The sequence below is a fragment of the Toxotes jaculatrix genome, chromosome 4, assembly GCF_017976425.1.
Source record: "Toxotes jaculatrix isolate fToxJac2 chromosome 4, fToxJac2.pri, whole genome shotgun sequence".
In the NCBI taxonomy this organism is placed as follows: Eukaryota; Metazoa; Chordata; class Actinopteri; family Toxotidae; genus Toxotes; species Toxotes jaculatrix.
Window position 1 is genome coordinate 8,779,575 of NC_054397.1, and position 23,916 is coordinate 8,803,490.

The window sequence follows — 23,916 nt, forward strand, 5'->3', positions numbered from 1 at the left end:
TGTGTCAGCTTGAGAATGTGGAAACAGAGTTGTTAATGGCTTCAATAAAGCACTTTTCAATTTAATATCACAAAATGAGATGTTGTACTTTGAATATTCTTAAGTGAGTCTCAGTGGTGAGGAATTAGCAATTGTGGTTTAGTCTGATGTAATCAAAGGTCTGTCAGAATTGATGTCACATCATTTGAATGTAATAGATGGAAGTTTTTATTACTTTCCATCAATCAGTCTTTCAGACTCATATCTAGTTTAGATTTTGACTCATGTGCATTTGAAAATTTTGAAAAAGAGATCAAACATTTAGGCTTCCCCTAAATGTTGAGTGTGTGCGAGTTTCCAGTTTTATACCATTCCCTTTTAGTAAATGCTAAATTTGTAGCAGGTACCTTATAATCTAAGCTTAATATCTGATATGTAGGACCCTTTTTAGAATAGACACCTTAAGTCAGCCACTGAAGTTCAGTTAAAACATACATATTCACATTTTAGCCACACCAGTGTTTAATGGAATGGTTCATATTGTCTGTGGAAACAGCAGGAATTTGGGACTATAAAGACCATTTGTCCAAATGGACAAGGAAAAATTATAGCAACAACTATAACCTTTAATGTACATGTGTACGTGGATAAAGTGGTTCTAAAAGGAAACGATCACAACCTATAATTCTAGAATTTACCTTCTGGTGCTATTACACATCTTCAGTGATGAACCCTGGGTCACAGGGTGTGTTGGGTCTTTAATCATCAGACACCCTTGCCTAGGTGACCCAGCCAGGGGTGATCACCCCGACTTGTGTCGCACTAATCCACAGATTCCCTCTCCGGAGCCACAGCCACTGAGGCCTTTTCAGCTGCCTGCAGAGTGGTCTTGGTGGCTTTTCTGCACTGCAGTCCTTTTACTCCAAGGAGTTTGAGAGTTCACTGTAATAAATGGCCAGCAAAATCCTGGTATCCAGCATTGATTGGCTCACAGCATGCTCTCCAGTCATTTCACTGGCACTCTGTAACAAAATGCGTATCTAGCTGTTTCTGTGCTCGTTGTTTTATTCAAATCGGTCTCCCCAGGGGCTCTCTAGAACTTGGTCCAGGTGATCTTGCAAAGTTCTGCATTCTGCCATCTGGTCCAGGCGCCTTGTTTTTTGTTTACATGCTGACCATCTTGCTGCAGCATTCTTCCTCCACCTCTGCTCATGTTTCATCCTGAGCCAGTTGACGCTCCTCCTTTCCATGAGCTTTATCGTATAAATGAAAACAAAAAGTGACAAGTTCCTAAATATAAACCCTCCCTTTGACTGAACCCTTTTGGATATTTTACTGTCAACCTTCAACCAGATATTGCTCTGCTGTACTCAGTGACTTGTGTACAGTTAAACTAAATAGAATACAGTGAAAAGGAATAGTAAAGCCACAAATTACAAAAATGTTTTGACTTGTGTATTCTGGGACTTGCTGACAAGTATGTGACAAATGCTCATTAAGTCCCAGCTTTATTTGTGTTAATCCAAGGACAGTCACCTTGACGATATACTTAGCATTTAAGCATTGTTGGAAAATGTCAGTTCTAGTTTTACAGTAAGTGAATATCACTTCGGCTGTTTGCATTTTGTGTAAATAAATAAATAAAGTAAATGATAGACCATATTTTATATGTGTCATCTTGCAAAAATGTACAATTTTCAAACTTTTCTACAGTTGCTGATTGGAAATGAAACATTTTACTGTGTAACTTTTTCTCATCTCTTTGCCAAAGACATCAGAGAGTTGGATAAACCACCTCTAAACCTGAGAAGAGAAAGGTCCACATATGTCAGAGCTTTTGATGCCCTGCTACTGAACCCTTCATTTCTTTCGCCAGCTTCATTCTTGCTCTTCACTCCCTTTAAAAAGCCTCCTGCAAGAACCCCTTTCATCTTCACCTGCTGTTCAGTTGCTTAAACATTAAAATCAAGCCCATGAAGATGGAACAGAACACAAAGAAACAATATCCTTGCAGTTTTTTAATGGAATTTCACCTAGCGAGTGATATTATCCAGACATTTTTTTTTTTGCAAGTAATGTGTGAAACTGACCAGGCATTGCAAGCAGATCAATTGCTGTTTACATGCCAGAATTGTGCTGGGTAGATAAAATGCATTTCTTGGACAGAATCCAAGGAGGTTGCTGAACACAAATTTGTCGAGTGAATACAAATGTTCATTAATACATAAAATCTGAGCCATATGGTGTAATTTACTGGTTATCAGACAGGACGTGTTTATAGGCCTACTTGTGAGGTAGATGCAAAAAGAACTTCAGCTTTTATTCAGTGTTTCAAAAAACTGCATCCACAGAAATAAGCATTTTTCCCTTGCCCAAGGTTGTACACAACACATTTTGAAAGGTTCGGGAAAAATCGGCCTGTCATGTTGCTGTGTGATTTAGTTCCCATGGTCAAAAGTGTATCCCTGACTTGCCCTGACTTGTACAAAGAGATAACGAGGACATCATGGTATACTTTGGTGTTAGGATAGGATAGGGATAGGATAAGGATAGATGCATCAGCTTAGGTGTTATCTTTTTAGGGGCAGCTGATATTCGTAACCAGGAAGCACCAGGTTTCCTATAAAGGAATTGTGGAATGCACACTCTTCCTGCCCTTGGTTGCCATCAGGGCTGAGTGACAATCTGCTTTTGTTGTCGGAAATGAAAGCCCTAATAAAACTGGTATCTCACTGCCAGAGGGAGTTCTACTTGCCTTGCTGCCATTTTAATCAACTGCTGAGGCAACAATTTTATATCTCAGTGTATATACATTTTATTTCCTCAAACTTTTATTGTGTTTTGAGGTTGTGGCCTCAAAGAGTGAGGACAGTGGATTTAACTCGTTTGTGGTGATGCTGTTCTTTAGTGCTCTAGCATGTGACTTCAGATCTGACAGAAGATATTTCATAAATCTTCTACTTTAGCTGTTTCCTTTTTCTTCTCTGATGTTTGTTTATCGTGTTTCTCTTGTCATCTATTGTGATGTTCTTCATTTGTGATAGTGTCATATGATTTGTGTCGCTCGTGTCCATTCTAAAAGATTTGCTTTCCTTCTCATCTTTATTTTCGTTCTCTTCTTCTCTTCCCTGCTCTCCTCTGTCCTCCTGTTTTCTCTCCATCCTCTCCTCCTTCCACTGGCGCTCCCTTTCTCCTTCGCTCCCTCCCTCTCTCTCCTCTTTCTGTAGCCTGTAATGATCTGGTGGCCTCAGGCAGAGACAGGAAGCCCAATGCTTTGGTCCAGGTGGCTGTCATAGATCCCCACAAGCAGCACCTCGTCACTCACGCCTGCACAGAGATAGTGGAGGTAAGTCAACACACACACAAACAAACGTGCACACATGCGCATCATCCTCTCACCGCCTCTCTCTGACCTTTGATGTTTGTTGTTTTGCTGTGTCTCTGGGTCACTGGGTCTTGGTTGGTGTTCTCTCCGTCTCTGTCTGCCCTGCTTTCCCCTCAACCTTTTTTTTTTCTCCATCTGACTCACCGAACTGGAACAGACAATGAGCATTAAGTTTCTATTTCCAGTGAGTCCAGACATCTGTGAGAGTTTGTGTGTGGCTTTTAATCAGTATCATCTCTCAGTTTGTACAGTATGTGTAGGAGTTCCTTACAGTGAGAGTGTCTTCGTGTTTTTTTTAACCTCCTTAAAGGCTTCTTTTATTACCTCCAGTGCTATTTCTAAGGCAACAGCCACTCAAGTGTTTTTTGGGCGGTAACAACTGCCCCCTGTCCCACTATGGAACACCCACTTACACACATGTACATACACACACGCACACGAACATTTTTTTTCTTCCCTCATATGAGGGCAAAGTTTCCTGATGCATAAAAAGGAGACGCTTTTATTTTCCTGCTAATCCAGTAAAGCTGAATTAGCATAACTGTGCCTTTCACATACTGCATTTCAACTGCTTTTCCCCTCAGTCCTGTCAAGGGAACAGCAGTGTCTGTGTGTGTGTCTGTGTGTGTGTGAGTGGAAACACAGGATGTGGTAGGATACTGTATGCTGGCTCAGCCAGCTCTGTAGACACACTGAGTGCCGCTGGAGTTTTGATTTCATGGCTGTAATGTTCAGGATATGCAGTAGGATCTGAGGATATGGACTGCTTTCGACTTCACAAAAACAGGGTACGTGCACATTCTGTGTGATTTTACAATTCTGTTTTAAAAGAGAGATTTGCAGCCTTATAAGAGGTGTTTAAGGTAGACTAAGGAGTCTTCTGTGCTATATATTCATTTTATTAGTCTGAAAAGTGTTATAAAAGTGAACATCACTACTTTTGTGTGTCCCAGTGTATTTAGCACTTCACACTGAAATCAGATCGATCAGATCAGTAATATCCATGTTATCTTGACTCAGAAGCAGCACAGCATTGTAAAAATTCAGTACTGAGTGAAATTGTTGTGTGTTGTTAAGAGTAGCAGAGGTTACTTGTCAGGACTGTGGTAACCAGTAGGGTTTCCTCCTTACACTGCTATCCAGCATGAACAACAGCAGATGTTCATTAACCTGTGTGGCCGAAGGAGGACCTGTGCATGTGTGTTTGTGTTCTTGTGTGCGGCAGCCGCACTGTGTGTGTGTGTGTGTAGTATGAATTTGAAGACAGCCCAACTGCCACTTGTGTTTCTCCTGTTTGTCACATTCCCGGGATGCCTGCTCTCAACAGCTGCTGCCAGCATTGCTGGACAATGATTGGAGTCTTGGCTGCATGAGCGCTTGAGTATCAGTCCTGCTCATGTGATAGGCGTATTATCAGGAATCCATGGTATATGATATAAGGGTTTAATTTAGAAGATAAATGATGGAACATGCCAGCTGCTACATAGCCCTCTCTGGTCTTACCCATAAATCACCACACAGGATTTAGTTGAAAAGAACAGAATGGCATTTAATCATGCTGGATCTGGACTTTACTTGTCTTCAGCTGTATTACTTTTATACAAATTTACAAAATAGTCCACCATCACATTAACACATAGTTCATACACAGTAGTATTAATACACTGCGCACTATGGAACTGAGACACTGTGCCATATTTCCACAATAGGCAGACCCCTTTTATCTCACAGAGAAAGTATATGTCCCAGTGTGGGTAATGTATCTTAATCTACTGTTGGTAAAACAGAAAGAACCAGTGACAACTTAAGTAGAAAATCTAAAGCCCACTAAATCTTTTTAAAGTGCAGTAGGAAACATCTTCAACAAATTGTATTTGAAGCTGCCGACAAACAAAATGCTGTCTGCTGTCTCTTACTGAGGGCTGGCTTCTGTTTTTTTTGTAAAAATTGTAAGTGCTTTGTTTTCCATATGTGCATGCTTTCTCAGTATGTTTAGCGTGACACAGGAGAGAAGAAATTGGGTTGGAAAGAGTGAGATTTTTTTTTTTTTTTTTGCCAAACCCTAATATGCCTGTGTAGGAAAAATCCCGTTCCTAAAACGTGGGCAATAGGTCCAGGAGTGGTGGTACTCGTGGGGACTTGACGTCACACAAAGCCACGGGATAAAACGGCCTTTGATGTCATGCTAGTCAAGCGAAGAACCCCCTGCCTGGAACAAGTCCAAAAAGTCTAGTCTGTGTGTGTAATTATGAGTGGTCAAGGGAGGGAGAAAAACCTCCAGTGTAGGGAAACTCAAGCCAGCATACTCCTACTTCCCCCCCCTCCAACCCAATCACAGTCAAACACACACACACACACACCCCCCTCCGGCCTAAATTGGCCATTCCATGGAGGTTTGCTACACAAACGAACAAAAAGACAAGAGAGGGGAGGGGCAGCTGTCTTCCATAGCATACGTTGACCACTTGTATGACAGACTGGCTTACTTCTCTGTGTAAATGGAGACAGGCTTACCACTTCAGCTCATCTTAGCCCATCAGCAGCACTAAGAAGATTCAGCCACAGCTGAGGCTGCCAAGCATGCTGGTAAGTCTGAATGAGGCCTATTCAGTGTGCCAGTGAGGGAGGTGCATGGGGTTATATGTGTGTGTGTACCTTCACGTTCTTGAGTAAAATGGCTCTGTCTGTCTTTTTGTCAGTGTACAGTACTGATACATATCCAGATTTACACTGAGCTCAAAGCAGTGCACGGGTTCCTCTGTGTATGCACCCACTGTGCTGAATAGGGCTGTGTGTTTAGGATGTACACAAACCGCAAAGCTTCATGGCTGAGCGGCAGAATGGCACCGGGCATCAAGACAGGTATTACTATGTCTAGAAAGGCTGAAACAAGAGGCGATAGACTTGTTTTATTTCCCCTCTGTCAGCGCATTGGAGATTTCTGAAGGATCAGTGGGGTTAGTGGTGCGGTGAGGGGGTGGGTCTGTGTGTTCCCTCTGTGTTTGTGTGTGTGTGCAGTTGAACACAATTCTGTCTTTTTGTGTGTGAAAGTACACAGCTTTCAATGCTCCGACACCCCTTATTGTAGCTGAGAGCCAGGGCTAGTTAGTCAGTCCTGCCTGAGCTGCAGGTCAGCTGATTAGGCATTCATTTAGCATTTGTCGTGTTTATGAATATAACACAGTGTTTTGGGATTTTTGAGGCAATCATCAACCATTGTGTGGTCTTGTTAACCTTAAGCTTTGTAAATAAGAGTAACAGCTGCACACTGACTCTAAACCACACGTTTATTTGATTAGAGTAATAAAGTAATAAAAGGGGCAATATATTTATTTTTAAACATCTTGACCTGACAAAAATCTAACTAGGGTCAAAACGTCTATTTAAATAAATTTGTTGTTTGGACTCGGGGTGCAGGCATTAACTCTTTCTATCAGTGCTGATGTTATGTAACCTTGCCCCAACAAGTGATGTGCATATAACTACACTCTTTCTAATGTTTAAAGTCTGTGCAGTAAGTCAGTAAATATTGGAAAAATATTTGCCATGATATTTATCATATTGATTTCAGCCACACTCACCAGCCATAGTTTCTTTGCCAATGTTTTTTTTTTTTAACTCAAGGGTGTGACCATACATGTCTGCCAGTCTGTCTGTGTCAGTCTCATTACCACTCCCCAGCCTGTCCCCACATAGTCCCAAAGGGTTGCGTTCTAGAGACGCCCATCAGAGTGGAGCACAGGAAGAGGAAGTTCCCAGTGTAAACACAAAGTCCTTTGAATTGGTTGTAATAGACAACAACAAATGGCTAAACAATCCTTGAGTCTTCCCAGGAAAGCCCCTCAGCTCCTGCTAAAATTCATTTATTTTACAATTTATTGCAGAATCCATCATTTCTAAGAGTTTATTTTGGTGTACTTTGCCCTTATGGAACTAAATTCAAAGGACAGAATGATTGTGAGAGAGATGAGTGTGTGATGAGGTTTGCACCTGAACCAGCCGAATCTCCAGAACGCTACAACATATGTGTCCCAACTACACTTAAAATCGCAGCAAATCGTGTTAAATCTCCTGGTGATGCATTAGGTGTGAAGTGAAATGACTGTAAAATCCTACTTTGTTGCTTTGCAAAAACATAAAACGTTTCCTGTGTTTCAAGAAGTTTGTTCTCAGACTATTGCAGAGAAAACTGCCTTATTTCACAATGCTCTCTTTTTTGAGGACAATTCCTTCAAGCAGGTGAAACTACACAAAGGTGATGGTTAAAGGTCATGACTGGGTATTATGATTTCAGGGAGTTTGTGAGTGAATATTAGTTTAAGTTATGCAGCCTTTTGTAATGTTTGAAAACCCAACACTGGCTGCTGTAGCTGGTCTAATCCCATTGCAACAGTGCCAATGTGCCAGTTTACCTGTCATCATTTGTTGCTCCTGGCCCGCGGTCTCTGTTGGGAGACTGTAGTTATGCCAGAGCTCCAGGTAGACCCACCAGGGAGAGCTCTATCTTCTCCTTTTTTCCATTCCTTGGAGAAGGAGCAGGAGAGGCGTGGGGAGGGGGAAGAAATGCCGGGAGGAGGAGGAGGACAGACTGAGCCCAGCTGTTGGCTCATTTACCCACCCAAGCCCCCTCCCCCCCTTTTCTCCCTTTGGCTTCCTGCTTTTTCATGTACATGTGTGTTGCAGTACCAATGCGAGGATACACACTATCACACGTGTGCACACACAAACACACATACAGTATCTCAACCTTTTTCTGTGTTGTCCCTCTTTCTGACAGGCAAACAAAGACCCACTATTTCTGACGGGGGTGACCTTCCCTTCAGAGTATCCTGCAAGCCCAGAGACACTTGTCAAGCTAACTGTGTATGATGCAAAGGACAAGAGCCAGGAATCAGTGAGTAAACAGTTGTTGTTTTATTTGTGTGTGTGCATTTGTTGTATGATTGCATATTGAAAATCCAGTGTGTGAGAGAGCGCCGTAATGATGAGAATGTGTTCAAAGCCAGTTGTCTAGCAGTCATCTTTCAAGTGCTGGTTGTGCAGCACTGAGCTTTAAACTTTACAGGGGATGAACATGAAAAGCTGTGAGAAATCTGCTGCTGAATCTCATTATGTTTAAATTTATCTAACAGATCCGGAGGTGCGAGAGTTGTGTGCTGAATTATAGCAGGCAGTGAATTACTGCACTATCTTAGTAATCATTTGAGTCATTTCTCAGACTAAGACCTTTGCCTTGAGTTTTGAAGGAGAAGGGTGTGTAGCCTTCGATGAGTATCTGAGCATGGCAGCCCGTCCTTTGGCAATGATCCCCTGGGAAAACCAGCCGGTACTTCAGTGGGAATGGGAAAGAGAGGCAGACATAGCCTCCTGAATGAACTGGACCCTCTGATTCAGATATTTTAAACAGACTTTATAGGTGGGTTTTCAGTGTTGGTGTACGCATGATCTTAATCAAGTACCCCACTCAGCCGTGGGTGCCAAGATCTTAATTTGTCATAACTTACTATGAAACATTAATGAGCATTATGATGAATAAAGACTCCATTTCAGGGCTCTACGGTGCTAGCATTTTGCTCGCATTATTTGGGCACACTAGTGTGAATGGGTTCCTTGGGAAGCCGGTTCTAGACTCTTATGCGTCACATTTCTTTAATAATCTCCTAGTTAAGTCATTTTGCCGTTTATGCATACTGTGTGTGTAACGTTCAAAAAAGAGATGCATTCATTTTATTTCTTTAAAAAAATATCTGTGCCCCTTTTTCATTCAGGGTTAACAATGGCCCTAAAAATAAATGTAAGTGTAGAGCCCTGGATTATTGCAGTAGTTAGTATTTGCAAATGATTCACATTAAGACCTCTGATTTTGCGCTAGCACAAAGTCAACAGTCGCATGGTGTCATTTTTGTTTAGTGCGAGTCAGGTTTTTTGTTGTTGCATTTCATTTTGACTGTTGCATAGTTTTTTTGCTTGAAACAAATCTAGTTGCACTAGTTGGGTTGTGCAGTTCGTTGCTTGTGTTGACCTAAAGTCGTGTGGTGTTGTTCCACCTATTGATGCCATACGATGCTCTCCAAAAACTCTTAAACCTTTTCATGCATGTTCAGTTTTATGTACTCTGTTTTTATTTCCACTTTTCATATTACACACATTTGAATGCGTGCACATGCACATCTATGTGCCAATTTAATATGATTATGAGGACATTATTTGAGTGGTTTGGTGGTTTTAGTTATGCACAAGTCAAAGTGTGTGGCTATCAGCATTCATTACTTTAATCCTCTGAATTTCACACCAAGCTTTATTAAAATAGGTAGATGGGTTTCTGTGTTTTTGTAGACACCAGACTGGTGTGCCTCTCTGCACATTCTCCTTGTTTATACAGAGAAGTCATTTGGGATAGAGGAAGCATCCTCAGAATGTGTCCTGAGCTCCAAACATTAAACATCTTGGGACATTTTTACTTGAAGCAGCTCCAAATACTGATTCCTCTGGATAATTGAAATCATATTTTATTTCATTCATAATTTTCATTAACTGGTAGTTGTCAGTTCATGCAGTCACGTCAACATTTATCAACTATTCATTTTCCTACAGAATACACAGTACTGGCTATACAATTTGACTTATTCAGTATATACTTTTAATTACTTAGGTAGGAAAAAAACATAAAGGCAATAGACAGTATAAAATGTAAATGCATTTTATTGTCCTATAGTTTATGTTGTTGTAGCCTACTGGTACGAGGTTCTGTCCTTGCTTCCATTATGTGTGCACAGGGATTTCTGTCTCCTGAGAAATACATTCAGCTGAAATGGGGACTTCATCTGGTCTTGCGTGCGTATTTGGTGCGCCATATTATAAGAATTGGGACAGTATATATTTGTGCCGTGAAACTCAGCACCTCCAGGAGACAGTGTTCTCCTCAGAGGAGCGAACCTGGACTCCCATTTCCTGGTAATAAAGGCAAAGAGGGGTGTTGATTTGAGGCTAATACAAACTCAACCTGCTGATAATTCGTCCAGCTAGTAATGTATTCATCCTGCTCCCGATTCTTCCCCGATTCTGTCACGCTGCGCCAGCATACCTTTGTTCGCAAAATTTGCAAAATCGGTTCTGAGTATGTCCCCAAAGCCTAAAGGTTTAGATTGTTCATTAACTCTTTGAAATTGATGACACACACATTGTTGAAGTTTGAGAAACTCAAACATATGCACTTTAAAAGTACATGTAGCTACTTTTATACAGTAAAAATGTAGTGTTGAAACATAAAAATTGTGCAGTACATCAACTCTTATTTTAATTTTAACATAGTACAAAATGTATTTGTATTTTCATGTATGTGTACTATAATGACATCAACCTGTTTTTCCAGCATTATAATCTTTTGCCGCTTAGAATTCAGCCTTGAAACACAAGCCCAGATGGAATTTTCTAGGGAATGGGAATACAGTGGTTTATTACATGGTACGTACTGAATATTCATATTGAACAACGCCCATGTGAGCTTAACACTGTATAAACTTTCCATTCATTCCCCATCTCCTTCCTTGGAGTATTTCTTGTGTTCTGCTGTGTCCTCCCATCAGAGGTTTAACAAAACACATGGTCAGGAAAGCTAGATGCCTGGATAGAAAGATATTTTACTGACGCCTGGTAAAAATGTTTACCACTTAAATTCAGTTTATAAGAACGGCTTTGTTAAAAAACTGGAAATTTTCTTAGGCAGGTGCTGCCCAAGGGTAGTTTAATATACAGGCACTGGAGAAGATATTTTATTTAATAACTCTTGGACTTTTGAATGCCTCTCTGTCTCTCTGTCTTTCATGCTGTCCCTCACACTGTCTCTGTGAGTGAGATTTCACAGTAGCTCCTGTCAGTCTGTCAAGAATATCACTGATATACAACAGAATACTTCACTCAAGCTTGGCTTTTAGAGCTCAAGGCTGAACCAACAGACTTACAGGACAGGTCCTGTTGAGCCTTTCAAACTCTTCAGTTATCTTCACACCCCCCACTGCATTAAAAGGAAAAAAAAGTTTTGAATGATGAGCTGCAACACAACTTTGTGTCTCAAAAAAAAAAGAAAACAGAGTTAGATCATGATTTTTTTGTAGCCATGTTAAAAAAATCGCACAAAATTGTGTCTTCCTTTCTCTTAGTAGACCTCATGTAGTGGCCTTGCAAGATCTTTCTTTCCTCGTTTTTTTTTTTTTTTTTTCTCTCTGGCCCTAGTGTTCTCGTGCTGTGGTTGGCTTTTAGATTTTCGGCTCCGCTCCACTGGGCACAGCGTGCTTGTCTCGGTCTCATTAGAGAGTTTTTAAGTGACACAGGCATGACCCTGAACATGAGCTGGCACAATGCGTCAGCCCCCAGCCGCTTAAGTGGCAGATCGGGAATCACTCAGCCAAGGCTCAGTCATTTAATTTTACCTTTTTCAAGAGCAAGCATGAGCGAGCAATTTGGTGTGTTTGTGTCTCTGTATGTGTTTTACAAATCAGCTGTCAAAAGTTTTACATATCACTTTCAGCTTCAGTAACAGATGTGCCACGAGCTGATTCTCTATAATGGAAAGCTGATAGCATACAGATAAACATAAATATATACTGTGTGTGTGTGTGTGTGTGTGTATATATATATATATAAACTTTGCAAATTTGCCATTTTGGCTGATATGCCATGTTGTCTATTCACCATATGAGTTTTGGAGTGGAAATAAGAGGAGATGAAATTGAAACACTGAGGGGGAGGAAACTGATGGAGCGTGGTTTATAGACGACTGCTTTAACATTCGTAGAGGACTGGAGAATTTCATAGTAGGATGATTTCCCTCTGCCTTGGGCTTCCCATTTAGATATTCTAAGATGACACTGGCTGCATGGCCATGAATATTTGAGAACATGAACAGGGCTGAGAGAACGACAAGTGAGGGAGTGGAGGTGTGAGAAGGAGTACGACCGGGTCAGATATCTCTCAGGTGTAAGTGATCCCCCTCAAGCTCTAGTTGTCAAAGGATGACAAGCTAGCCTTACTTTGTCACTGATGTCTTACCTGCAACTGCACTTTGAATGGCTCCGATGGGCAATAAATTCCCTTTCAGCCCACATTCTGATCACCGAATCAAGAAATATTCACTGTGGCTGAAAAGAGATATACTTCACAGAGATCACTTCATTTAAAGCCGTTTTATCTCAGGCTTGAATATAATGACTTAAAGGTGGCTCAAAATGTAACTAATTTGCTGCATCTTGTCTCGAACGTGGTTTATAAATGAGTGAAAATTATATCTAGCTGTCACCATACTAAGCAAGAAAATGATATTTGCCTTGGGAATGCAGGTAAGAGAAGAGCTCATTGAATTTTCTTTTCAGTAAGCCAAATGAAACAGCTTTTACCTGTACTGGAGATTGGAAGATGTGGTCAGCTGAACCATTTAAGGCTCTTGGATTAAATCTCAGTAGCCAGTCATTATCTTCAAAGTTCATCAGAAATCAGAGCAAGGTTCATCTTAGAGAGGCAAGATAAATAGAGAGCCTTGAGTTAAAAGCATATGAAAGAGGCAGATAAGATTATTTGTGTGTGTTGGGTGCATCACGTTTGTGCTCACTTACCTCTGTGAAGAGGTTCGAAGACACACGGCTAATGACAGACCTGTGGTTTGTTGTCAGTGCAAACCTATTACTGAGTGTTCTCGTGGTATAAAGGAATAGGACAGCTGCCTGTGTAAGAGCTCTTCTCTTTAATCACAGCCTCATTTATCCTGCCTTTGCTCTCTGCAATCTGGAATGAACGTGTAATGCAGTTTTCAGTTTGCATTCCTATTACTGGCCATGGTGAGGAATTTTTATGTGCACCGTAGTGTGACAAACAAAAGACCCCATTTGAGTAAAACAGGAAAATGGAGCGTGTCCAGTCATTTCCATAAAGCCACCATAAAATGTATTCAATCAAATAAAACACAAGCAGAGGGGTTTTACTGTGTTACCGCATTGGCCATTTCTTCCTCTGGCCACCACAAGCAGCCTGATGAACACATACACACACACACGCACCATCTGCACTAAAGGGATAGAGCAAGATATCTTTGATTCAGAGGACAATGGAGAAAGAACTGATCAAAGTTCCATCTCAAATTGCTTGCCCGTTGCCCACACACACACACACACATCCAGAAAATTGGATATAGGTTGTGTGAGAGGAGTCCCAAAGCATGGGAAGGATGAGGTATTGTTTGATTTTTTTCAGTGGGTCCCCTGTTCGACTTTTCATACCAGTTCAAATATGATTTTCAAGCATTTCCCTGGTGGGAAGAACTCTTTTCAGTGTGTTAAAATAACATTCTATTTTGTTGAAATCATATTAGACTATTCCCAGTTAACTTTCTGTACAAATTCTGACTACACTGAGATCTCAGGGTAGGAATTTGACACTGTTATTTCTTTCAGATGTAAATATTGTGATGTCTTAAAGTTTTCAAGCCCTGCATATTAAAAATTGGCTCTAATTATGTCATCACCCAGTTTATTTTGACATCAAACATCTGCACATACAGTGGCATTGGAAGGTATTCATACCCCTTCCTGTCTGCATGATTTCTTGGGTTGTAGATTTACTTTTAAATCATTCTACACTGTATCATTCGGATCTTTGTCATACTGAAACGTGAACTGCCGCCTCAGTCTCAGGTCACATTCACTCTGAAGAAGGCCCTCTTTGTACTTGGCTTCATTCATCCTTCCCTCAATTCTGACCAGTCTCCCTGTCCCTGCTACACAACCCCCCCCCCCCCCTCATCAGAAATAGTGTTTGGAGTTTTGCCCAAAGAGTTCAATTTTTCTTACCAGATAATCTTTTTTTCCTCATCCTCTCATGTCATTAAGTGGCATTTGGCAAACTCGGACTGGCATATGCATTTTACTCAAAGTGGTGTCCATCTAGCCTTTCTACCTTAAAGTCCTAATTCATGGAGAGCTGCCGAAATGGTCATCCTTTCAGCAGGTCCCCCCATCTCTGCAGTGGATTTCTGGAGTGACTGTTGGGTCCTGGGTCACCTTTCTGATTGAGGCCCTTCTTGCCTGGTTACTCTGTTCTGCTGGATGGCCAACTCTAAGAAGAGTCCCAGTGGTTAAAGACTTTTTCAGTTCTGCAATTATTGAGGCCACTGTTCTCCTGGGAACACTCAAAGCTTTGGAAATGGTTTTATACCCTTGCTCTGATCTATGGCTCACTACAATTTTATTGCACAGGTCTACAAAGAATTGCTTGGATTTCATGGCTTGGTTTTGGTCCTGACATTTTTGCACAGGTGGACATTAGTCAACTTGTAGACACATCCCTCATTATATCAATTTGTTATTAAATCTACATCACAATAAAGTGTGCAAACTGTAAAGAGGTCTGGTTGTTCGTACACAGAAAGCATTTTATTATTTGTGAGCAAATACACAGAGTCCACATGGAGTAGAGCAAGATTCTGATGGGGAAGTTATGACAGCTCTCTACTAATCTGAATTACCACCACTCTCACCTGATGCATTGTAACGAAAGATGTATCCACTATACCCAGCAAAGTTAGTTAAATATTAACCACTAATATTGTAAATATCTTTATTCTCAAAGATTAGCAACCCAGTTACAAATATATATTTTACTACAGATAGTGTGTGCAAAAACCAAGGAAGTTGTAACTGAAGTATTTACCAGAAAAAAATGTTTTCTCACTTTTGAAATCAGCTGCAATTAAAATACACATTCTAGTTAGAATCTGGTCAGTGGAACGACGTACCACTCAATGTGAAGTGAATCAGGCCTATGTGTTGTTGAATTTCAAATGTCTCATACAAAAACCAGCTTAAACTTAAATATTTCTGAGATATTCCTCTTTGCTAATATCGAACATTAATATCGCACTTGAGAATTTTATAAACTGTAAGTGAGTGTTACTCTCAAAAAACCTCTTTTGCTAGCACAGTCTAAGTTAAACATTCACTGTGAAAACATTGACGTTTTAGACAAGCAGCACTCTGGCAAAATTTGCCTGAGAAATATGTTAATCTATTTGTCCTTCACTTAGATATCTGTTACCTTTGGGTTGCTTTCACAGGTCTATTTAAACAACTCACTTTCATGGAGTTGTACTGAATTATCATTATCATTATCATTATCATCATATCATACATACTTTCCATTGTGTGTTTTGAATTGTGAAGCTAATTGCCAGATTTCTCAGGAATGTAAGGCCTTGGGGTAGACAAATCTCTGAACTCTACATAAGTTTATACTAAAATAAAAAATAACTCTTGTACACATAAATAAATTTGACATTACTTGGTACACAGTTGTGCCAGCTTTCAGTCACTCAATACTATACATACTATTGCATTATTGTGATTGTTGCACATTCTCTTATTCTGCTGTCTACCTGATTTGAGGACTGTTTGACTGGCAGATATTAGCCACATCTCAGGAGGCAGTTTGAGCAGCCACTGTTCCGTGGTGAATTGTCGCTCCAATTATGAACTGCTGAAGTACGGAGAATCCCGGCCTCGGTTAATCCTGCCCTGTCAATAATCATGATGTGTAAAAAGCGGTGACTTGACATATTTTTGGCATGGCCCGTTGCTTTTAGCTGGATGAGTGTCAATGTGGTGGGAATGTTCTGTAAGTGCACGAGTTTACTGCCAGAGAAAGAGAGGAGGGGGGGGGGGGGGGGGGGGGGGAATGGAAGCACACAGGGAGACGGAGGAGACAGCGAGAGAGCTGGAGGGGACGTGCACACACAGAAACACACAAACACACTTTTACAAGAACCAATCTTAGAGATATCCAAGAAAGGTCTTGGTAGTGATTGGGTGGACAGCTGAGCAGTGATAACCTACGAGAGTAACAGTCCTCAGATAAGGACTGTCTCTTGTCTGATGGCCACTTTGCTTCCCTCACCGTCATTGTGGCAATGTCAGCCAATGTCACAAGTGCTGAAAAGTACTGCTGTTCAAGTCAGCAATACTAAAATTACTCAAACTTGTGACCTCTCTCTCTTTCTTGCTTGCTCACTTACTGGCAGTCCTGCCAAGCAGAAAATTGAAGATGGTTTAATAGTACTATTACTTTGGCTATGAGCAAAATAAAACCATTTTTGCTCTGTTTTAGTGTTAGGTCTACAGCTTTAATGGATGTATGCCATGCCAATGGATGCTTACTTACTTGTCCAATTAGCGTGTGTCAACACAGTACATTAAAATGTCCCAAAGATAATCAATACATAACAACATGACCTGCCTTAATAAACTAGGTCTGTTCCTGTGGTATTTTTCTTCTGCCAAATGTAGATATACTCTATGTAGAGCCTCCTCCAGTGTTTACACATTGTCTTTTGTCAACTCAGAGCAAGATCATTCCTATCAATCTGTGTAACATTAATGTTTAACACCTTACTTTTATCATAATATTGTTTCATGTAAAGTATCAGAAAAATAAGCATTATTTGTTTTAACTGTTATTCATGATGGGTGGTCAGTGAAAGCCGATCTTGTTTTATCTAATGTTCTCGTTATAGTCAAACTACTGCACACCTGGAAGCTGTCCAATGCAACAATAGTAAATGGTAAATAAAAGCTACAATATGCTAACTTCTGGACATCGAGCTAGTACTCCCTCGTCAGCTGTTGCAGGAAACGGGAGCTTGCTAGCCTGTGAGTCAGCCATATTGAGCTTGAAACCTCAGTGCAGGAGGAATAGTTGACCAAAAGCTCCTTCATGTATTTATTGACAATTGTGAGCTCTCACACCTGACTTTGGCCTTCTCTGATTGGTTAGAAGGACAAGGCTTTCTCAGGAACTTTAGAAGGGAATATCTCTGCACTGCTGCCAGGCTGATTAATGAGTCTGGGTCACAGACAACAGTCTTTGACAGCTAAGATATGTTTTGGATCACATTTCAACTAACAAATATCAGAAAAAAGCTACATAACGTAGATTTAATGGACAAATCACTTTTCAATCGGCTTCTCATACACCCAGCACAATGACAGTTAGCATTAACTTTATGTTTACTGTCTCGATCAAGAGGATTGAACTGCCAGTCCTGCAATTAATGGATGACCCTCTCTGTCTCCCGGGGCCACAGTTGCCCAAATAAGTTTGATAGTCTGAAATGTTAGTTACTGAAAAGCTTCTTTGTTGTGGTTGGGGTACAGGGGTCTTGCCCAAGGGCAACACAGTGGTGAAACTGAGAGAAGGGAGAAGCACTGCTTTTCTAATTTTCCAAAGTTTTATTCTGTTGGGTTCAAGGATCAAGCCAGCGACCATCCTTAACAATATACAATATAAGGAAAACAGTGTATGGCATGCCCGGCTGAGACTTGTAGTGGCTGCACAGTTATGAAGAAATAAAGTGAGTCAAAAATAGTTTCTGTACAAAGAGGTCGATCAAAGTGTAGTAAATTCTACCTGGGCTTTCAGTAGTGAAATGGTTGAGTTCCCTGATCTGTAAGAGAATCAGAAAATTGTGAAAGTAACTGTGAAGTTAGCAGAGGTGTGACTTCTGCCAGTCACAACAGAGCTCTGCGGTTGGTGACAGATCATTACACTTGTCAATCATGGCAATGGCAAGTGAACCGCACAGATGGGGACAACTTTGGTAATTTCAGGGGTGGCTACAGACGTCACTTGTGGGTGTGTGTGTGTGAGAAACTCTTAGCTTTCAGTGTACAGCGATGAGGTGTGGTAATGCACTCACTTTTGCCACGGAAAAGTGCAGTAGTTTCAGTGATTATAATATGATATACTGTACACACAAGTTCCATTTCTGCTAGTCTCACATTCTGCCCATTCCAAGCCGCCATAAATTATTCTCATTTATGTGCATTTAATTTCACATTCCACCCAGGCAGGCAACAAAGAGTGCATTCGATGGAATGCACAATTACACTTCTGTGAACTACTGCTTGCCTCTCCAAACCGGGGAAGTGCCTCTCTTTTTATCTGCCCATTACCCATCAGGCATAACAGAGTATCTTCGGAGATCCTCTTTCATGAATTCTCCTTAATTTCAACTTATTTTTCAATTTAAAATTTCAGTGGCTCTGGCAGCCTTGCTAATTATTCACTTGATTATTGAACCTCTGATTCTGTTTGTAACGCTGCTTCCATTACTGTTACCAATGGCCTCAGCATTTCATGCCCCATTACAAGCAAAGTGAGAGGCTAAAACATCGGGCAGGAAAGGAGACAGCTTCCTGTTTTGCCTTGTATGATGAAACTTGCTCTTTGGCAGAAATAAAACACCTCCAGATGAGAATTTTGCTTTCAGTTCTTGTGTCACATTAAAGAAACTGGAAATTACTTATATGTGGCCTCTACTAATTAATTAGTAGAGGCCACATGAATGGCAAAAAATATAACTGGTCTTTCTGGGGTGAAGTCTGTCTTGTTTGTAGACACTGCCTGTAAATCAAGCACATCATTAAAGAATCTGCAGCAGCTTTTAATATTATGGATGCAGAGTATATACTTTATGGCAGGTCTCCAAAACTTGAATGGGATTTGCCTTTCATAAGACAAATACGTTTCACATAATGATGAATAAAAGTGCTTCTTCAACATGTACAATACAGATGGTGCGAGATTGTCCTCCAAGCTCTGAGAGCACGGCTCTGTCTGCCTTTTCTTATTAAAAAGAAAATCCTGTTAACTTTAGCACACTTGTAAAAGTGCTGGAGCCAGACGGATGACAATTGAGGGGGAATAAATGGTCCCTGACCCTAGAGAATAGAAAGTTTAAACACTCTAAAGCATTTTTATTGACAACTGAGCACTCACACTGCCATGTCAGGTTAACACTACATATGTCTCTCATGGCTCCTGAAAAGCCCCGTGGACAGGCTGTTAGCAGTGCAACATGTCACATTCGAGTGATGTGCTAGAAAACATTTCAGACATTTTCAAAGCCTGAGCTTCTGAAGTGCTTTCTCACTGTAATGGTATCATTTTCATTGGCTCACAATACTTCAAACTCCTGTTTACTATATTTAGGAAGGCACCAGATAATTACTTTGTTTTCCCACATTGTTCACCCCACTGTGTTGACACGCACTTCAATAAAGTGACTCGTGGTGCCAATGAATATTTACAATTGTTGGAAATTAAGTGCACTCTAGGTTTTGTTGTGAGGGTATATGCATTCATTCGTGAAAATAGTTGTTGGAATAGTGCACGCTCATTAAAAGCAACCATCCAAGTCTAAGCAGAGAAGCTAATTACTTATAAAAACTGCTGAGCAGATGTCTGGTGCTGTTGCCATGAGGAGACGCCCTTTCTTCCCTGGGTAAAGCCACAAGTTAACACAAGTGACAGTCTATTTATACTCAAGTATTACAAGGAAGCCTTACTGGAGACAGTGAGTTTAGTGCCAATGAATAAGTACATTTTCATTAGTGTCTAGGGTGGTGCATTTTGTAACAGAGAACAAAAGACACTGCATTTACAGAGAGTTTAGGAAAAAAAAAAGATAATGGATACCAAACATTCATGTGAAAACGTAAATATTAAACATTTCCCAAAATATCAAACTATTCTTTTAAAGAAGGGGTACATAAATAAATTTGTATTAATGATATTCACATAACCTATAACTTGGAATTTACTTTGAGCAGAATAAAGCTGACATTCCTTTTAACTTAGAAAATATAATAAGTAGAACAAAGACAAAAAAAAAATAAAGATAGAGCTCACTGATTTACAGGTTAACTGATGGTTGTGATTTTTTAAGAAAAGTGCTTTAATCCTTGTTTTCACATCGAGTAACCGAGAGACTTAAAACCTCTGATGGTTTGCTTTGTTTTCACTATTAGATTCTTGTGAGGAAGAAGCAAACTGCTTGTACTCTGCCTCGGCCATCAGACAGAAAAGGTTTTGGACCTGTTCAACATACTATTGGGGCTGTATCTCACAAAATCTGCTGCTGTGCATGCAGCTCACAGTATGTTCTGTCTGCATGCGACTGACATGCATATGAATGGAGCGTGACAAATTGCTTTATCAAGCACCAGGTGAGCACTTGATGCTGAAGTGTACCTTTCCAGGAAACCTCCTCTTTGTCATAACCTTTCCCAAACCCATCCCTGTATCACCCTACTCCAATCTCCTCAAGGTGGGATTTGTCTGGATCAATTTCATAATGCATTATTCATTTGAGAATTTAATCAAATATCTCTTCCACCAATCAGCCCAACCCACACTTCCCCTAGCCCTCCCTTGCCTCTCTACCCTTCATATTGGTGATTGTTAGTGTCACCTGCAATAGCAGATTATCAGCCAAATGAATTACTGGGTCACAGGTGAATTAGACGCTTGACTGACTCTAATCTTTTCTTCTCAGGGAAAAGTAGCTTAGTGTAAGTTAGTTTTTTTTCTTTATTTATTTTTTTCTTTTTTTTTTGATAAAGAGAGGGGGAGATGGGGAGAGAGAAAAAGTGCTCAAGAAAATCCCCTTTCTGCCTGGCTTCCCGCAGCTTTCTGCAGTGTAATGGTTTCCTTTGAGAGAGACACTGGTGGAAAGTGCTGATGCTTGTTGGCTCTGTGTGTGTGTGTGTGTGTGTGTGTGTGTGTGTGTGTGTGTGTGTGTGTGTGTGTGTGTGTGTGTGTGTGTGTGTGTGTGTGTGTGTGTGTGTGTGTGTGTGTGTGTGTGTGTGTGTGTGTTAAGGCAGCTATTTTCCATGGCTAACTGAGCCATTGATGAGCTTGCCAGCCAGGCCGGGGTCTTGTACAGTGTGTAAGTTTTTGTGTGTCTGCACATGCAAGGCTCTGGGCAAGAAGGTTTTGTAATTGTGTGTGTGGTTGTCAGCGTACCATACAGTCATGCTGGGTGGGTGCAATTAAAACCCTGCAGTTGGTCAATTGAGATAGATGTATTACAGCATTTTATGACAGTAATTCAGAACTTTCCCTATCTGTCCGAGCGGCACTGTGTGCAAACATTAAAGCACATCGCCTCTTGTACAGCAGTCAGCCTTCTAAGTTAGTTGATGGAGATAATGACACGTTGCTTTTCTCCTCCTCCCCTCACCCAGGAGGACTGAAAAGTAAATGAGAGTGGGGCAGAAGGGTTCTTGTCGCTGCTTTGTTGTTCCGTTCTGTTAGCACAGATGGAATTATATGATAATCAGAAATCAGCCAACATTGTTTCCCCTCTGCACACCCAAAGAGGGTGGGAAGCCATTAACCATTTTTCCCTCCCCAGGAAATACAAATATATTTGTTTTGATCTTATCTTTTTTTTTTTTTTTTTGAAGAATCTTATGCGCTATTCATGAGTGTACACAACAACAAAAAAAAAACCCCACCGTTTCTGTATCTATTCATCTGCTATCTCACAGTCACCAAGGACAAATTCTACTTTCACATAAGCAGTATATTTAGTTCAAAAGGCTCTTTTGTTGGTGTTGTTCCACATCAACTGGCAAATATGTCATTTAGGCAACTAATACGGCTGTGGTGTGCTGAGGAACAAAAATAGCTGGTGGCTGTTGCACTTCTCCCACTCTTTCCTGCATATTGTTGTTTACTAAGTCAAGGTGGAGCGAGCAGTTTGAAATTGCATCTTCTATATGGACTTAGCTTTACGTTATCCCACAGGGAAAGGAAGGGGCAGGAGAACTTGTTCTGAAACTCCTACACAGTAAAGGCGAGTGTGCTGCCAGAGCTTTTAAGCTACAGTTTGCGTTTCACGTCTTGCACCATGAGTGACACAGACACGTACACTTGACACTGGTTAGTGGTTAGTTCTAGTCTGTTGTTGCCATTTTTATCATTGTACAAGTAAAAGTAGAATGCAACACACATATTGAAACAAACTTTATGACACACAGGAAAATGTCACCCACCACACTCACCCATAAGCACAGAGATTACATACAGCTCTCAGTATCTCAAAATAGAAGCAAATATTATATTGTATTTACCTATAGTGAAGGTGAAGAATAGTATGAAAACGCTACCAGTTTATTAGAGAAAGATTGCTGGAAGAAGTGTCCACCCACACAAAGCTTTGACCCCCATCTCCTCCGACTTGAAATGTATTGCAGTGAAATCCACACAATAATAGTCTCTGAATCCAGCGTACTGGGGGATAAATGCTCCCAGGTACACGGCGTGTATCTTGGCCTCGGGGCAGAGCTCATTGTGTTCCAACATGTATGTTCAGCAAGGATGCAGCACGCCCTGGATTTGACTGTACAGTGAAGTCACTGAGGAGCAGCCTCTCTATATCTTATGGGGCATCAATCCCTGTCTGTCTGCCTGTCTAGGCTGTTAACCACCTCTGGGCTGCACCATTGATCTCCGTAATTGTCTCCAACTCTTCAAAGGGAGCTGAGAGTTGGTTTGATCCGAGCTGTTTACTTTCACAGCCCCTATAGCCCTGCTCTCTGAAGAAGAGAGCTATCAACCACTTCAGGCATGAGCTAGCATATTATAGTACTATTACTAGTGTGCGTGCGTGTGTGTGTGTACGAGAACGAAAGGGAGGTAGAGAGTGCAACCCAGCATTGCCTGTAGCCTTACAGGCCTGGGGGTGAGCTAGCAGCTTTTTACTGTTACATAAAGGCAGGGAATTGCAACCTGCACAATTCCTGTTGTCTATCCATGGGTATGTAAGGAAATTACTGCACAAGAAAAACCTATGTTATGATTTTGCTGTGCACAAAATGACAGGCCTCATTCAGAACGTTTGTTTAAGAGATGTTTTCTTGATGCCAAACATCAAAAACTTGATACTAATAATGACACGACATAGATAACAGCGATGCTATGACAAACAGGATGCAGGGTTTAGCAACATGTGTGCTTTAGAAAATGATTTTTAAAAAAAAGTGCATCCTTTCTCCACTCTGAGTGCAACATATTTCCACTGCTGCAATTGTGGCCCTTAGCTTGAACCACAGAGTCAGAGAAGGGGAAGCTGTTAACCACAGCCTCCATCAGGTCTAGCTGATAGCAGCTCTCAGTAAGTAGCTGATAATAAACACTTGCATATTGTAAGTGTATGGTCATATGGATCAGCCTCATCTGCTAACAGAGGCAAACTCAAAACAGGTTCAAGTTTGCAGTGCTGTAATTTAAATGTAGTACTTATATATAGTACCAGCAGTGGGGATTTGAATGGGGCTGTAGAGTCTTTGGACCTGCTACCAAGTCATGTTTACAGACTGTGAGTGAAGGGAGCCTTGATTTTTATCACCTAGTCTGCAGTGGGGTTAGCTATTAAAGTTTATGGACCAAAGCTGAGTGTGTGGGGGAAGGCGCTGGCGGTGTGCTTCCAATGTACCAAGGGCAAGCTGCATTTGCCACAACTTGAGTTTCTTTTTCTCCTACCTGAAGACATGGTACCTGTGAGATAGATAGACATGGACATGGCAATCTGATTTTCTATTTAATGTTACTCAAGCACATCCTTATCATTCTTGGAACCCTGTGTAGTACTTGGAGGCTGATAGTTGGCCAGCACCAAAAAGGACAAAGCCAAAGCATGACTGCATAAGCAAGAGCACATACAGAGG

The 23,916-nt window shown here is 40.9% G+C and overlaps 1 protein-coding gene across 4 annotated transcripts in view; it reads left to right on the forward strand.

The window, feature by feature from the left end:
* Positions 1–5,815: 5,815 nt before the first annotated feature.
* Positions 5,816–23,916, forward strand: part of inpp4b (inositol polyphosphate-4-phosphatase type II B) — a 103,065-nt gene continuing 84,964 nt past the window's right edge. For 3 of the 4 annotated variants that reach the window (XR_005894007.1, XR_005894006.1, XM_041037261.1), the window contains exon 1: positions 8,142–8,258. Coding sequence is in view for 1 of the 4 variants with exons in the window: in XM_041037259.1 (XP_040893193.1) it covers positions 5,945–5,950; positions 8,142–8,258 (123 nt within the window). In the remaining 3 variants the exon portion in view is untranslated. Of the gene's footprint in view, positions 5,951–8,141; positions 8,259–23,916 lie in introns of those variants that run through there. The other variant, XM_041037259.1, reaches the window with a different exon arrangement.